The 14,515-nt window shown below is 41.1% G+C and overlaps 1 protein-coding gene across 2 annotated transcripts in view; it reads left to right on the top strand.

Annotated features, from left to right (window-relative positions):
• The first annotated feature begins 9,232 nt into the window (after nt 1-9,232).
• The window catches only part of LOC110535775 (solute carrier family 28 member 3), a 30,437-nt gene continuing 25,154 nt past the window's right edge, over nt 9,233-14,515 (top strand). The window contains exons 1-3 of one of the 2 annotated variants that reach the window (XM_036935574.1): nt 9,233-9,376; nt 10,485-10,543; nt 10,648-10,739. In XM_036935574.1, coding sequence (XP_036791469.1) covers nt 9,308-9,376; nt 10,485-10,543; nt 10,648-10,739 — 220 coding nt within the window. In that variant the 5' untranslated portion in view covers nt 9,233-9,307. The remainder of the gene's footprint in view (nt 9,377-10,484; nt 10,544-10,647; nt 10,740-14,515) is intronic. The other variant, XM_036935575.1, reaches the window with a different exon arrangement.

Here is a 14,515-nt window from a genome sequence, read left to right as displayed (position 1 = left end):
TCTCTCCAGAGATGTTAGATCGGGTTCAAGTCCGGGCTCTGGCTCTGGGCCACTCAAGGACATTCAGAGACTTGTCCTGAAGCTACTCCTGCATTGCCTTGGCTGTGTGCTTAGGGTTGTTGTCTTGTTGGAAGGTAAACCTTCTCCCCAGCCTGAGGTTCTGAGCGCTCTGGAGCAGGTTTTCACCATGGATCTCTCTGTACTTTGCTCTGTTCATCATTCCCTCGATCCTGACTAGTCTCCCAGTCCCTGCCGTTGAAAAACATTCCCTCAGCATGATGCCGCCACCACCATGCTTCACCGTAGGGATGGTGCCAGGTTTCCTCCAGACGTGACGCTTGACATTCAGGCCAAAGAGTTTGTTTCATCAAAGAATCTTGGTTTCTTCAGACCAGAGAATCGTGTTATTCATGGTCTGAGAGTCCTTTAGGTGCCTTTTTGGCAAACTCCAAGCGGGCTGCCATGTTAATTTTACTGAGGAGTGGCTTCCGTCTGGTCACTTTACCATAAAGTCCTTATTGGTGGAGTGACCATCGGGTTCCTGGTCACCTCCCTGACCAAGGCCCTTCTTCCCCAATTGCTCAGTATGGCCAGGCTGCCATCTCTAGGAAGAGTCTTGGTGGTTCCAAACTTCTTCCATTTAAAAATGATGGAGTCCAGTGTGTTCTTGGGGACCTTCAATGCTGCAGAAATATTTGGTTACACATCCCCAGATCCCAGAGACAATCCTGTCTCGGAGCTCTACGGACAATTCCTTCAACCTCAAGCCTTGGTTTTTGCACTGTCAACTGTGGGACCTTATATAGACAGGTGTGTCCTTTCTAAATCATGTCCAATCCATTGAATTTACCACAGGTGAACTCCAATCAAATTGTAGATACATCTGAAGGATGATCAATGGAATCTCATTTTGAGCAATGGAAACTCAAGCTCAATTTCGAGTCACATACCAAAGGGTCTGAATACTTAGGTAAATAAGTTATTTCTGTTTTAAATTTTTTATTAATTTGCTAAAGTGTAAAAAAAAACGTTTTGCTTTGTCACTATTGGGTATAGTGTGTAGATTGCTGAGGATTTTATTGTATCCATTTTCTATTAAGGCGTAACAAAATGTCAAAAAAGGTCCGAATACTTTCCGAAGGCACTGTATTTCACAGCTATAAGGAAGGTGAAATCTTAGTGAGTCATTATATACAGTGCCTTGCGAAAGTATTCGGCCCCCTTGAACTTTGCGACCTTTTGCCACATTTCAGGCTTCAAACATGAAGATATAAAACTTTATTTTTTTGTGAAGAATCAACAACATGTGGGACACAATCATGAAGTGGAACGACATTTATTGGATATTTAAAACTTTTTTAACAAATCAAAAACTGAAAAATTGGGTGTGCAAAATTATTCAGCCCCCTTAAGTTAATACTTTGTAGCGCCACCTTTTGCTGCGATTACAGCTGTAAGTCGCTTGGGGTATGTCTCTATCAGTTTTGCACATCGAGAGACTGACATTTTTTCCCATTCCTCCTTGCAAAACAGCTCGAGCTCAGTGAGGTTGGATGGAGAGCATTTGTGAACAGCAGTTTTCAGTTCTTTCCACAGATTCTCGATTGGATTCAGGTCTGGACTTTGACTTGGCCATTCTAACACCTGGATATGTTTATTTTTGAACCATTCCATTGTAGATTTTGCTTTATGTTTTGGATCATTGTCTTGTTGGAAGACAAATCTCCGTCCCAGTCTCAGGTCTTTTGCAGACTCCATCAGGTTTTCTTCCAGAATGGTCCTGTATTTGGCTCCATCCATCTTCCCATCAATTTTAACCATCTTCCCTGTCCCTGCTGAAGAAAAGCAGGCCCAAACCATGAAGCTGCCACCACCATGTTTGACAGTGGGGATGGTGTGTTCAGCTGTGTTGCTTTTACGCCAAACATAACATTTTGCATTGTTGCCAAAAAGTTCAATTTTGGTTTCATCTGACCAGAGCACCTTCTTCCACATGTTTGGTGTGTCTCCCAGGTGGCTTGTGGCAAACTTTAAACAACACTTTTTATGGATATCTTTAAGAAATGGCTTTCTTCTTGCCACTCTTCCATAAAGGCCAGATTTGTGCAATATACGACTAATTGTTGTCCTATGGACAGAGTCTCCCACCTCAGCTGTAGATCTCTGCAGTTCATCCAGAGTGATCATGGGCCTCTTGGCTGCATCCTCCGCTAGTTGATGACAACGCCTCCCGGGCATGTTTGAGACGTTGCACACTGCGAAGATCCTCCTCCATAGCCGTCTCCAGTTGTGCCAGCTGGTCATGGTGTTGATGTACAAGGTGTCCTTGTTCGTCGACCGTCTGGGAGATATTCTGTTTTCCTGCTGCGTCCATTGTTGGAGTCAGTATTCTGTAACGTATACACTGGGAGTCGGAAAGCAAGTGCAGGTGTTGAGTTTAATAATAAACGGAACATCGAACAATATAACAAACACGAGTAGCTCATGGACATGAAACACAAAAACAATACTGACTGGGGAAATAATCTAAGGGAGTATCAGATATAGGGGGGTAATCAGTGAGGTAATGGAGTCCAGGTGTGACTGATGTGCAGGTGCGTGTAATGATTGTTCCCAGGACCTGTGGTTAGTATACCTGCGACGTAGAACACCGGAGGGGAGGAGCGGGAGTAGACGTGACAGTGAGACTTGGATATTCCATCTTCGACCAAGTTCTTCCCATTCAACTTGACCAAAACTAACTCCAAACTTGACCTATGTAGTTAAAACAAGTTATTGTTAGTTTCTCGCCACATTGATAGCCAATATTAGACTGTTAAACACCTAACCCTCAAAGTTGCTTGGACAAGCGAGAAAACATTCCCTCTCACAGCGATGCCATCTTGTCTCCCTCTACTAGTAGTGTTTCTGTAGCCAAAGCTACAATGTACAGTGACGTAGCCTACAGAGCCTACAGACATAACCTGGCAGAGTTTGTAAAATAAATGCTGACATGATTGATACGAATCATCATCAAATCAGAATTTGGGGGGGGAAATGTCCTTCAAACAGAGCATGAACAACTGAATTATTCATCGCAAAGATTTAACCAAGACTTCAGACCAACCTTTTTAAATACCTGGTTTGCATACCCATTTTTTTGACTTAGCATTTACTGTTAGATATCATAAATTGAAAAGTCTTTCCTACCTTCCCGACCACTGTCGTTCTTTTGTGAGCTGTTCAACGGACAAGCAGTTAAGAGTTGCGCTCTCTTGCTGCCTGCCAGATGATAGCCAATTCCCCTCAAGCTGTGCTGCGTGTGTGTGATAGCCTAAATAATCGGCATAACGAACTAACAGCTTCGGGAAGCCATCTGTTTTTTCATCAATTATGAAGTCTAGATTTAAAACAGCATTACCGTCCAACTGGGTCACTGATGTGGATGATTGACTGGCCTGGAGGGATTCCTAAATCTCCCTGGGTCAGTGGGCAGCCCTGTATGTCAAGCCCTGTGACATAATATATAATAATATACATCTATGTCACTGAAGTGATTTGGTAAAATGAACCCAGTAAAAAGTCAGTTCCTTCCTTGTGAAATTACTTGATTAAGAGTACAAGTACAGCCCACTTAGAGTAACTAGAAATGTACTAGTTCCTCAAAAACATGACAACCTTTTATTGCAGTGGGCTAAATCAGGGTCACACAGTGTTTCTTGTTAGTCTTAAACAAATATACTTTGAAACAAAAGTATACACCTCATACACATGGTTATGGGCTGAAGAAAAAGAAACCTTCACCATGTCCAATGTAGAGTTGAAATGTATTACATTTTGAGTTTGCATCCTAATATTACACTTTATATAAATCACTGAAGACTGAAATATAACTGAACCCTTTGACATAGACACACCAGATTTTGGGCTGTTTTTTAATCTATAATGTTGATTGATTTTAAAAATATTAAAAACGTTCCACCCATGAGGCCACTAGAGGACGATTTGGTCATTTGACTGCGGGAAAGCCACCATATCGGATAGCCACCCCATCTTCGCCCTCATGTTGTGCTAGCAAGATATCAAGCAAGATAGGTAGTGCTAGGTATCAACAGCCAATCCAGCAGGGGTTGGAAACTATAGGGAGCTTCGATTGGTCAATCAAGATGCGATGTCGCAGAGTATTATAATAAAGTTCAGTTTATTCCAACTTGGGTCCCGCCCTGTTTACGTCCCTCGCCCATGCTTGCATCACCCACTTCACTTCCTTCATTGAAAATGAATGGGCTTCCGTTGTTTTATCGCCCCAACGTGCTATGTGGATCTCTTGTGTTAGCTTATTACCCATCTCTGCCTAACGCTGATGCGGGCGCTGGAGATGAGGGTGTGAGCGGTTGGGTCTGGGCTGGTGTGATATCGTTGATGTTTGTTTGTATGCTGTGGTTTGTAGGTTTAAGGTTTGTATTGTAGAAAACATTCATAATAATATCTGGTCAGAAAACTACTTAAGTACTACTTACAGATTTTGGTTGGTCATTTTTTACACCTCATGGTAAACTGTGACAGTAAAAACAAAAAGAACAACAATTTAGTGCAATTGACTTGACATTAATTTATTATTTAAGCCTGCCAGCACCACTTGTTGACAGACAGTGCACCTCAGAGAGAAATCACAGACTGTAGCTGCCCTTTAATTAAATTGCACACCTAGCAAGAGACAATTGTTTTTGGCTAGTGGTGTTTCTGTAGCCTAGGCTACAATACATAATAATGATATCATTCTGCCAGGTAGGTCTACTTTGCAGTCAACATTTACTGTAGCCTAATCGGGAAGGTTTTTTGGGAAAGCATTTTCAAAATGTCATTCAAACAGCGCCTGACTAAATTGCGCATCGCAAAGATTTAACCAAGACTTCAGACAAAACGTTTTAAAATATCTGGTTTGCATACCCATTGTTGACTTAGCATTTACTGTTAGATATCTTAAATTGAAACGTCTTTCCTACCTACCCGACCACTGTCGTTCTTTTGTGAGCTGCTCAACAGACAACCAGTTGAGAGCGTCATACCCAAGAAGACTCGAGGCTGTAATCGCTGCCAAAGGTGCCTCAACAAAGCACTGAGTAAAGGGTCAGAACACCCATGCAAATGCAATACAACAGTGGGTTTTTTTTAAACCTGTTTTTGCTTTATCATTATGGGGCACCGCATGTAGATCGATGAGGAAAAAGTCAAAGTGTCCGAAACCCCCCCGAAGGTACAGTAGAAATTCAGTGATAGAAATCTCCTCCATCAATAGACTCTTTCGTTACATTCCCTTTACCAGGTCGGAAAGATATGTCAGAAACATTTTCAATAGTAAAACTATGACTAATCTAGATGCACATTACGATTAGATGCTGGCGTCAGGGACCATAATGGCTTTATAATGAACTGATGGACCAATCGCATATTAGATATTAGAATATCTGAGACAGCAAGGGGATTTTTTGTGTGTGAACTACACTACATGGCCAAGAATATAAATACATTATAATACAACCTTGACACACCTGCATTTGAGGAGTTTGTCCTCTCTCAATCTCTGTCAGGTTGGATGGGGAGCTTTGCTGCACAGCTATTTTCTGGACTCTCCAGAGTTGTTCTATTGGGTTCAAGTCCGAGGTCTGGCTGGGCCACTCAAAGACATTTAGAGACCTGTCCCGGTGTCACTCCTAAGGTGTCTTGGCTGTGTGCTTAGGGTTATTGACCTGTTGGAAGGTGAACCTTCGCCCACTGTATGTCAATCAAATGTATTTATAAAGCCCTTTTTACATCAGCAGATGTCACAAAGTGCTATACAGAAACCCAGCCTAAAACCCCAAACAACAAGCAATGCAGGTGTCTAGGCATCAGGATTTATGATGAACAGAGTAGCAGCAGCGTATACAATGATTGTATGTGAGTGTGTGTTGTGTGTGTGTGTTGGAGTTTGAGTGTGTGTGAGTGTGCATAGTGTCAGTGAAAAAAAAATATATATAAGGGTAAATACAATAGTCAGTGTTAACGTTTTGTTAGCTATGTAGCAGTCTTATTGCTTGGGGATAGAAGCTGGGGACATACTCGAGGTTGTGGTCGCGGCCAGGGTGCTTCGGCAGAGTGCTGAGTGAGGTTGTCTGGGTACTTATGTAAATGTTACATTTCAGATCTATTTTTAATACATTTACAAATATTTCCAAAGAGTGGTGTTTGCTTTGTCATTATGGGGTATTTTTTGTATTTTGATCAGTTTTGGAGTGGGGCTGTGGCGTCGCGGGATGTGTAGGAGGTCAAGGGGTCTTACTTTCCGAATGCACTGTATCTATGCCTACCACTCAAGTGTCCCTGCACATTGTAAATATGGTATTGACTATGACCCTGGAACTGACACTGTATATACAGTAGCTTACATACACTCTTGTGTTCTTCTTATTTCTATTTCTTGTGTGTTTTTGTCCTACTTTACTGTATTTTATAATACTACTGATATTGATTACTGCATTGTTGGGAAAGAGCTTGCAAGTAAGGCATTTCACTGTACTTGTGCACATGACAAAACTTGGTATAAAGGCTACTTAGAGACATTTCCAACTCCAGCACCACCTCAACATCTACAAAAGGAGAAGGATGGAGATGGATGTTTCCATTGACATCATCAACCAATTTGGTTAAAATCACATGATACACACCGATGGTGTCATTGGAAACACTTGCCTTCTCATTTTTTTTAACTACAAAACATAGAAATAAATTTGCAAAATATTCGAAACATATTTCCTCTTTGTCATTATGGGTGAGAAAAAATATATTTAATCCATTTTGAATTTGGGCATTTTTCCAAATTTATACATTTAAAAAAACTGAAATGTCACATTTACATAAGTATTCAGACCCCTTACTCAGTACTTTGATGAAGCACCTTTGGCAGTGACTACAGTCTCGAGTCTTCTTGGGTATGAAGCAACATGCTTGGCACACCTGTATTTGGGGAGTTTCTCTCATTCTTCTCTGCAGATCCTCTCAAGCTCTGTCAGATTGGATGGGTAGAGTTGTTGCACAGCTATTTTCAGGTCTCTCCAGAGATGTTCGATCAGATTCAGCTCTAGGAAGAGTCTTGGTGGTGTCAAACTTCTTCCATTTAAGAGTGATGGAGGGCACTGTGCTCTTGGGGACTTTCAATTTTTTTGGTACCCTTCCCTGGAACTGTGCCTCGACACAATTCTGTCTCGAAGCTCTACAGACAATTCCTTCAACCTCATGGCTTGGTTTTTGCTCTGACATGCACTGTCAACTACGGGACTTTTTTATTGACAGTTGTGTGCCTTTCCAAATCATGTCCAATCAACTTGATTGGATTCTACCTATGGTCAATTCAATTAAAGAAACTTCTCATGGATGATCAATGGAAACAGGATGCACCTGAGCTAAATTTTGAGTCTCATAGCAAAAGGTCTGAATACTTACGTAAATAAGGTATTTCTGCTTTCTATTTTTAATTAATTTCGTCAAATTTGTAAACCTGTTTTTGCTTTGTCATTATGGGGTATTGTGTGTAGATTGCTGAGGACTTTTCTTATTTAATACATTTTAGAATAATGTTGTAACAAAATGTGTAAAAAGTCGGTGCATTCGGAAAGGATTCAGACCCCTTGACTATAGAAGGAAAGGCCCTCTTAAAACAATGGAACTAGGGTTGCAAAACTACCTGTAGTTTATCCAAGTTACAATACATTATCTGTAATTATGGTAATTAATTGGCAATCTATATGGTATTTTTGCTCATTTAAACTTGAATAACTTTTACAAAAATGATGCATATAAAAAAAAAATTCTCAATGTGTATCTGTGTCCATATTGTCCATGAGTTTTAGTTCAAGAAAAAAATGGCCTTATTAATGAAATGACTGAGCGGTGGTAGGCAGAAGCAGGCGTGTAAACATTCATTCAAACAGCACTTTCGTGCGTTTTGCTAGCAGCTCTTCGTTGTGCGCCAAGCATTGCGCTGTTTATGACTTCAAGCCTATCAACTCCCGAGATGAGGCTGGTGTAAACGAAGTGAAATGGCTAGCTAGTTAGCGCGCACTAATAGCGTTTCAAACGTCACTAGCTCTGAGCCTTCTAGTAGTTGTTCCCCGTGCTCTGCATGGGTAACGCTGCTTCGATGGTGGCTGTTGTCGTTGTGTTGCTGGTTCGAGCCCAGGGAGGAGCGAGGAGAGGGACGGAAGCTATACTGTTACACTGGCAATTCTAAAGTGCCTATAAGAACATCCAATTGTCAAGGGTTAATGAAATACAAATGGTATAGAGGGAAATAGGCCTATAATTCCTATAATAACTACAACCTAAAACTTCTTACCTGGGAATATTGAAGACTCATGTTAAAAGAAGCCACCAGCTTTCATATGTTCTCATGTTCTGAGCAAGGAACTGAAACGTTAGCTTTCTTACATAGCACATATTACACTTTTACTTTCTTCTCCAACACTTTGTTTTTGCATTATTTAAACCAAATTGAACATGTTTCATTATTTACTTGAGGCTAAATTGATTTTATTGATGTATTATATTAAGTTAAAATAAGTGTTCCTTCAGTATTGTTGTCATTGTCATTATTACAAATAAATAAATAAAAAAATTGTCCGATTAATCGGTATCAGCTTTTATGGTCCTCCAATAATCGGTATCGGTATCGGCGTTGGAAAATCATAATCGGTCGACCTCTAATAGACATACACTTCTGCCTCTGATTCCAAAGGTTGTAAGTTCAAATCCAGCTGTAGAAAGTTGTTTTTGATATTGTATCCCAAACCTTCACCCTTACCTTAACCAATTAGAGTTAATGTCTAACCTTAAGAATTTGGAGTTAATGCCTGATCTTAACCATAACCATAAAAATGTGGAGTTAATGCCTAAACTCAACTTTAGACACTTCAAAATGTGACATTTGGAACAACTTCTAATTCTAACGTGAGACTGTGAGAGCTGGTAGAATCTTTCATGCTGAAACCCTCATATTGAACACAAACAGTATTTATTATATTTTGGATAATGTTTTACAGCTTCGTCATTCTAGTTAAAAAAAATATTAAAAAAATATATATATGTTTTATTATTGTATTTATTTTATATAAAATCCTGAAAGTAAAAATAAATACATCTGGTAGTTAAACTAAAGCTAACTGAACTTGAAACACACGCGCGCACACACATACACACAAGCACCCCTGTTTGCAGTAAAGAATTCTAATAGGCGGGCGCAGGTCTCCTATAAGAGAGATTCCTGCCTACCTGCAGTCAGTCGGTGTTTACTATGGAGTTGAATGGTTTATCAGAGAATAGCCAGAGAAATGGGCTGGACAACCAGGCCTTCCACTCTCAGGTAAGGGTACACACATCCTCATACTCGACAAACACACTAGAAACATACATCCACAGGTAGATGTGCAGGTACACAAACAGACACAGATGAATGCACAATCACAATTCTCGATATCCACTCACTGTAGACTTAAATGCTACTCACTTGCTGACCCTTTCTCTCATTCAATATAATGTACTACTCTGGTGCTATGTGTGTGCAATCCTTGGATGAGTGTGTGGATGATTAAAATGAGGTTTTTCATGCACTCATGTTCAATTGTTTACTCTTTCACTTCCTGTGACACTCCATTCACTGTCTGAAATCAATTACATTTCAAAGAGATAAACTCTGATAGAGAGGAGTGTGGGTTTGTTCTCAAACAATAGAAGAAATAGCCTGGGTGCCAGTCTGTTTTGCTCTCTTTTATTTTACTAGGCAAGTCACTTAAGAAAAAATTCTTATTTTCAATGACGGCCTAGGAACAGTGGGTTAACTGCCTTGTTCAGGGGCAGAACGACAGCTTTTTACCTTGTCAGCTCTGGGATTCAATCTTGCAACCTTTCAGTTACTAGTCCAACGCTCTAACCACTAGGCTACCTGCTACCTCTTGCAGAACAACAATTGGTGAACAACAATTGACAAGAGAGCAGAAACAGACTAAGGGAGAACAACTTCTGCCTAAAATATGTGGGTTCTGAATGGGGACAGAAGGTGATGTGCTCTCCCCATCCAAAGTTACTGGAAATCATTACGAGAAATCGATGAAAAACAAGTTTTTCTTGAACAGATTAATAATAAACTCAACACGAGATTAAACTCACAATGTGCAAACAAATCACACATGTGATTGCATAATATTTGTTTTACCTGTTGCACATACACAGTGAGAGTGAACATTCAGACAGACTATACTTCCCTATATCCAAGTCTGTTTACAAGACTTGAATTGCCAACAAGGTTGCCAAGCGCAAGCGCTGCACCTCTAAAATTTGGAGTTCACAGGCCCATAATGTCATTTACCAGCTACAATAACCCCACTATTTGCACATCATTAACAATATACCTTTTGCACCTGACATACAAAGTTCTGGGTATTATAGTCTGTCTGTCTGTCTGTCTGTCACAGGACTCTATCTGCATTTATGTAGAAGTTGCTCATCGGCCATCAGAGGAGCTAAAGAAAAGGTCTCTATGGTTTTGTCAATTGTAACTTATTTTCAAGCAATTCCTCAAAATTACACTAAGTCAGCCCTAAGTGACAGTGTATGTACTGCTTGATATCCCTCCAGGTTCTTGGAAAAGAGAATGGAAGGGATCCACCGATATCTGGAGGAGCACAGGACTAGGATCAGGCTGGTGTTGGGCATTGTCTTGGCTGCAGGTAAAAAAATTAATACAGGCCTCTGACCAGTCTGACATGTAATGAGCTGTTTAAACAGTATAGTTGTTAGTGGATACTGTATTTGGTGTTTGATGGTTACATTTCCTGTAATTACATGGGAATTTCTATCACTTCAATGTGGAGTCTGGGTGTTTCCTGCAACAGTCATCCATCAATAAATGTGACTCAACACGTCTAACACACTTATCATCCAAAATTCAATATACGTTTTTTTTTTACAGTTTATAAAAGTTCAGATTCAGAGTAGGGTTTATCATTACACTGCAATTTGAGGATACTGCTTGGAAAGTTTATCAACTTGTAAACCCACGTAGGAGACAAAGCCTTTCAAAGACTTGGCTGCGATTTTCACACTTGCTCCACATTACTCATTGGCAAACATGTATTTAGAGAAAGAAACCTTTCAACAACTTGCCCATAAAGCATTCTCTGAACATTATCTCACCAAGTTTCCCCATTAGGGGAAACATTAACAGTACTAACTTGCCTTTTGTTGTGTAAAATAGCACCTTAATAATCCCCTAAAGGGGACATTTCATTACACCAGCCAATACATGTAACACCAATCAAAACACAACAAAGGACACACAGACACTAAAAGAAGAACATCGTCAAATAATATTTTTAAAAGGGCAGAGGCTCTCCTTGATCCCCCCCCCCCCCCCCCCCCCCAAGAGCTAAAGATCGGAATCACTTTCACATTTTTTTTACCTACAGCGCCTTCAGAAAGCGTTCACACCCCTCAACTTTTTCCACACTTAGTTGCGTTTACAGCCTGAATTAAAAATGTATTACAAATGAAAAGCTGAAATGTCTTGAGTCAATAAGTATTCAACCCCTTTGTTATGGCAAGCTTAAATAGATTCAAGAGTAAACGTTTGCGTAACAAGTCACATAAATTGCGTGGACTCACTCGGTGTGCTGTAATAGTGTCCTTAAGTGTCTATTGATGCACCAGTGCGTCAATAGTCAGACCATGAGACATCCAGAAAATCGGTCTTCTCAAGAAAACAACATCCGTTGCGTCCGAAGAGTTTGACCACTCTATGGAAAAATGAGACTCTAACAAACACGATGGTGTTCTCAATTTTGCTCTGACTCCCTCAAGTGGCAAGGTTCTTCGTCTGAAGGTAACCAGTGTAAAAAATGATTGGAAGTATGGAGGTAGATTTGTGCCAACAAGGGGATAAATATGTCAACTAAAAAAACTAAAATATTTCCTTAGCTTTCTTATATATCCTAGATATAGGAAAGACACTTAAAAACCTTATTCCTTATGATTTATTTTTTGACTGTCTGTTTTGTATTTCATGAATGTCTTTTCAATGTGTTTCTATGGGGTAAAGTATTAAAGGCCCAATTCAATATATAAACTCAGCAAAAACAATAAACATCCCTTTTTCAGGACCCTGTCTTTCAAAGATAATTCTTAAAAATCCAAATAACTTCAAAGATTTTCATTGTAAAGTGTTTAAACGCTGTTTCCCGTGCTTGTTCAATGAACCATAAACAATTAATGAACATGCACCTGTGGAACGGTCGTTAAGACACTAACAGCTTACAGACGGTAGGCAATTAAGGTCACAGCTATGAAAACTTAGGACACTAAAGAGGCCTTTCTACTGACTCTGAAAAACACCAAAAAAAGATGCCCAGGGTCCCTGCTCATCTGCGTGAACGTGCCTTAGGCATGCTGCAAGGAGGCATGAGGACTGCAGATGTGGCCAGGCAATAAATTGCAATGTTCTCACAGTACGTGAGACGCCTAAGACAGCGCTACAGGGAGACAGGACGGACAGCTGATCATTCTCGCAGTGGCAGACCACGTGCGACAACACCTGCACAAGATCGGTACATCCGAACATCACACCTGCGGGACAGGTACAGGATGGCAACAACAATTGCCAGAGTTACACCAGGAATGCACAATCCCTCCATCAGTGCTCAGACTGTCCTCAATAGGCTGAGAGGGGCTGGACTGGGGGCTTGTAGGTCCTCACCAGACATCACCGGCAACAACGTTGCCTAAGGGCACAAACCCACCGTCGCTGGACCAGACAGGACTGGCAAAAAGTGCTCTACACTGACGAGTTGTGGTTTTGTCTCACCCGGGGTGATGGTCGGATTTTTATTTATCGTCAAAGGGATGAGCGTTACACAGAGGCCTGTACTCTGGAGCGGGATCGATTTGGAGGTGTCCGGGAACTTGCAGGTGCCTTGGTGGAAGAGTGGGGTAATATCCCACAGCAAGAACTGGCAAATCTGGTGCAGTCCCTTTATCGTCAAAGGGATGAGCAGTACACTGAGGCCTGTACTCTGGAGCGGGATCGATTTGGAGGTGGAGGGTCCGTCATGGTCTGGGGCGGTGTGTCACAGCATCATCGGACTGAGCTTGTTGTCATTGCAGGCAATCTCAACGCTGTGTGTTACAGGGAAGACATCCTCCTCCCTCATCCTGACCCTCCAGCATGACAATGCCACCAGCCATACTGCTTGTTCTGTGCGTGATTTCCTGCAAGACACGAATGTCAGTGTTCTGCGATGGCCAGCGAAGAGCCCGGATCTCAATTCCATTGAGCACGTCTGGGACCTGTTGGATCGGAGGGTGAGGGCTAGGGCCATTCCCACCCAGAAATGTCCGGGAACTTGCAGGTGCCTTGGTGGAAGAGTGGGGTAATATCCCACAGCAAGAACTGGCAAATCTGGTGCAGTCCATGAGGAGGAGATGCACTGCAGTACTTAATGCAGCTGGTGGCCACACCAGATACTGACTGTTACTTTTGATTTTGACCCCCCCCCCCCCCCCCCCCCTTTTGTTCAGGAACACATTATTCCATTCATGTTAGTCACATGTCTGTGGAACTTGTTCAGTTTATGTCTCAGTTGTTGAATTGTATGTTCATACAAATATTTACACATGTTAAGTTTGCTGAAAATAAACGTAGTTGACAGTGAGAGGACGTTTCTTTTTTTGCTGACCTTGTGTGTGTTGTGAATTGCTTTAACATGCTGCTCCACGTGCATGTTAAAGCTGGCATATATCTGGTGAAGGGTAAAAACAATTTCCCAGACTCTGCCAAGAGGTGACTGTCCGACCAAACTGAGCATGGGAAACAGTGTTTAAACCTTTTACAAAGAAGATATGTGGAGTTATATACTGTGTATATATATTTTATACCTACAGGTCCTAAAATTCCAAATCAAACTGCTAAATGATCCATGGTATGACCATTTTAAAACAATTCCATATAGGCTTAGACTTTTAGAGGTTTTTTTTATGATTTTTGAATGACTACCTCGTCTCTGTACCCCACACATGCAATTAACTGTATGGTCCCTTAGTTGAGATGTGCATTTCAAACACAGATTCAACCACAAATGCCAGGGACGTTTTCAATGCCTTGCAAAGAAGGACGCTTATTGGTAAAAAAAAAAAAAAGATCCCTTAGTGCTTGGTAAAGTTATTAATTACACTTTGGATGGTGCATCAATACACCCAGTCACTACAAAGATACAGACGTCCTTCCTAGCTCAGTTACCGGAGAGGAAGGAAACCGCTCAGGGATATCACCATGAGGCCAATGGTGACTAAAACAGTTCCAGAGTTTAATGGCTCTGATAGGAGAGAACTGAGGATGGATCAACCGCATTGTAGTTTCTCCACAGTACTAACCTAATTGACAGAGTGAAAAGAAGGAAGCCTATACAGAATAAAAAAACGTTAATCCTCTGTTGCAATATGGCACTAAAGTGAT

The sequence above is a fragment of the Oncorhynchus mykiss genome, chromosome 11 (assembly GCF_013265735.2).
Source record: "Oncorhynchus mykiss isolate Arlee chromosome 11, USDA_OmykA_1.1, whole genome shotgun sequence".
Lineage (NCBI taxonomy): Eukaryota > Metazoa > Chordata > Actinopteri > Salmoniformes > Salmonidae > Oncorhynchus > Oncorhynchus mykiss.
The sequence above is the reverse complement of the archived record's forward strand: the minus strand, read 5'-3'. Positions and strand labels throughout refer to the sequence as shown.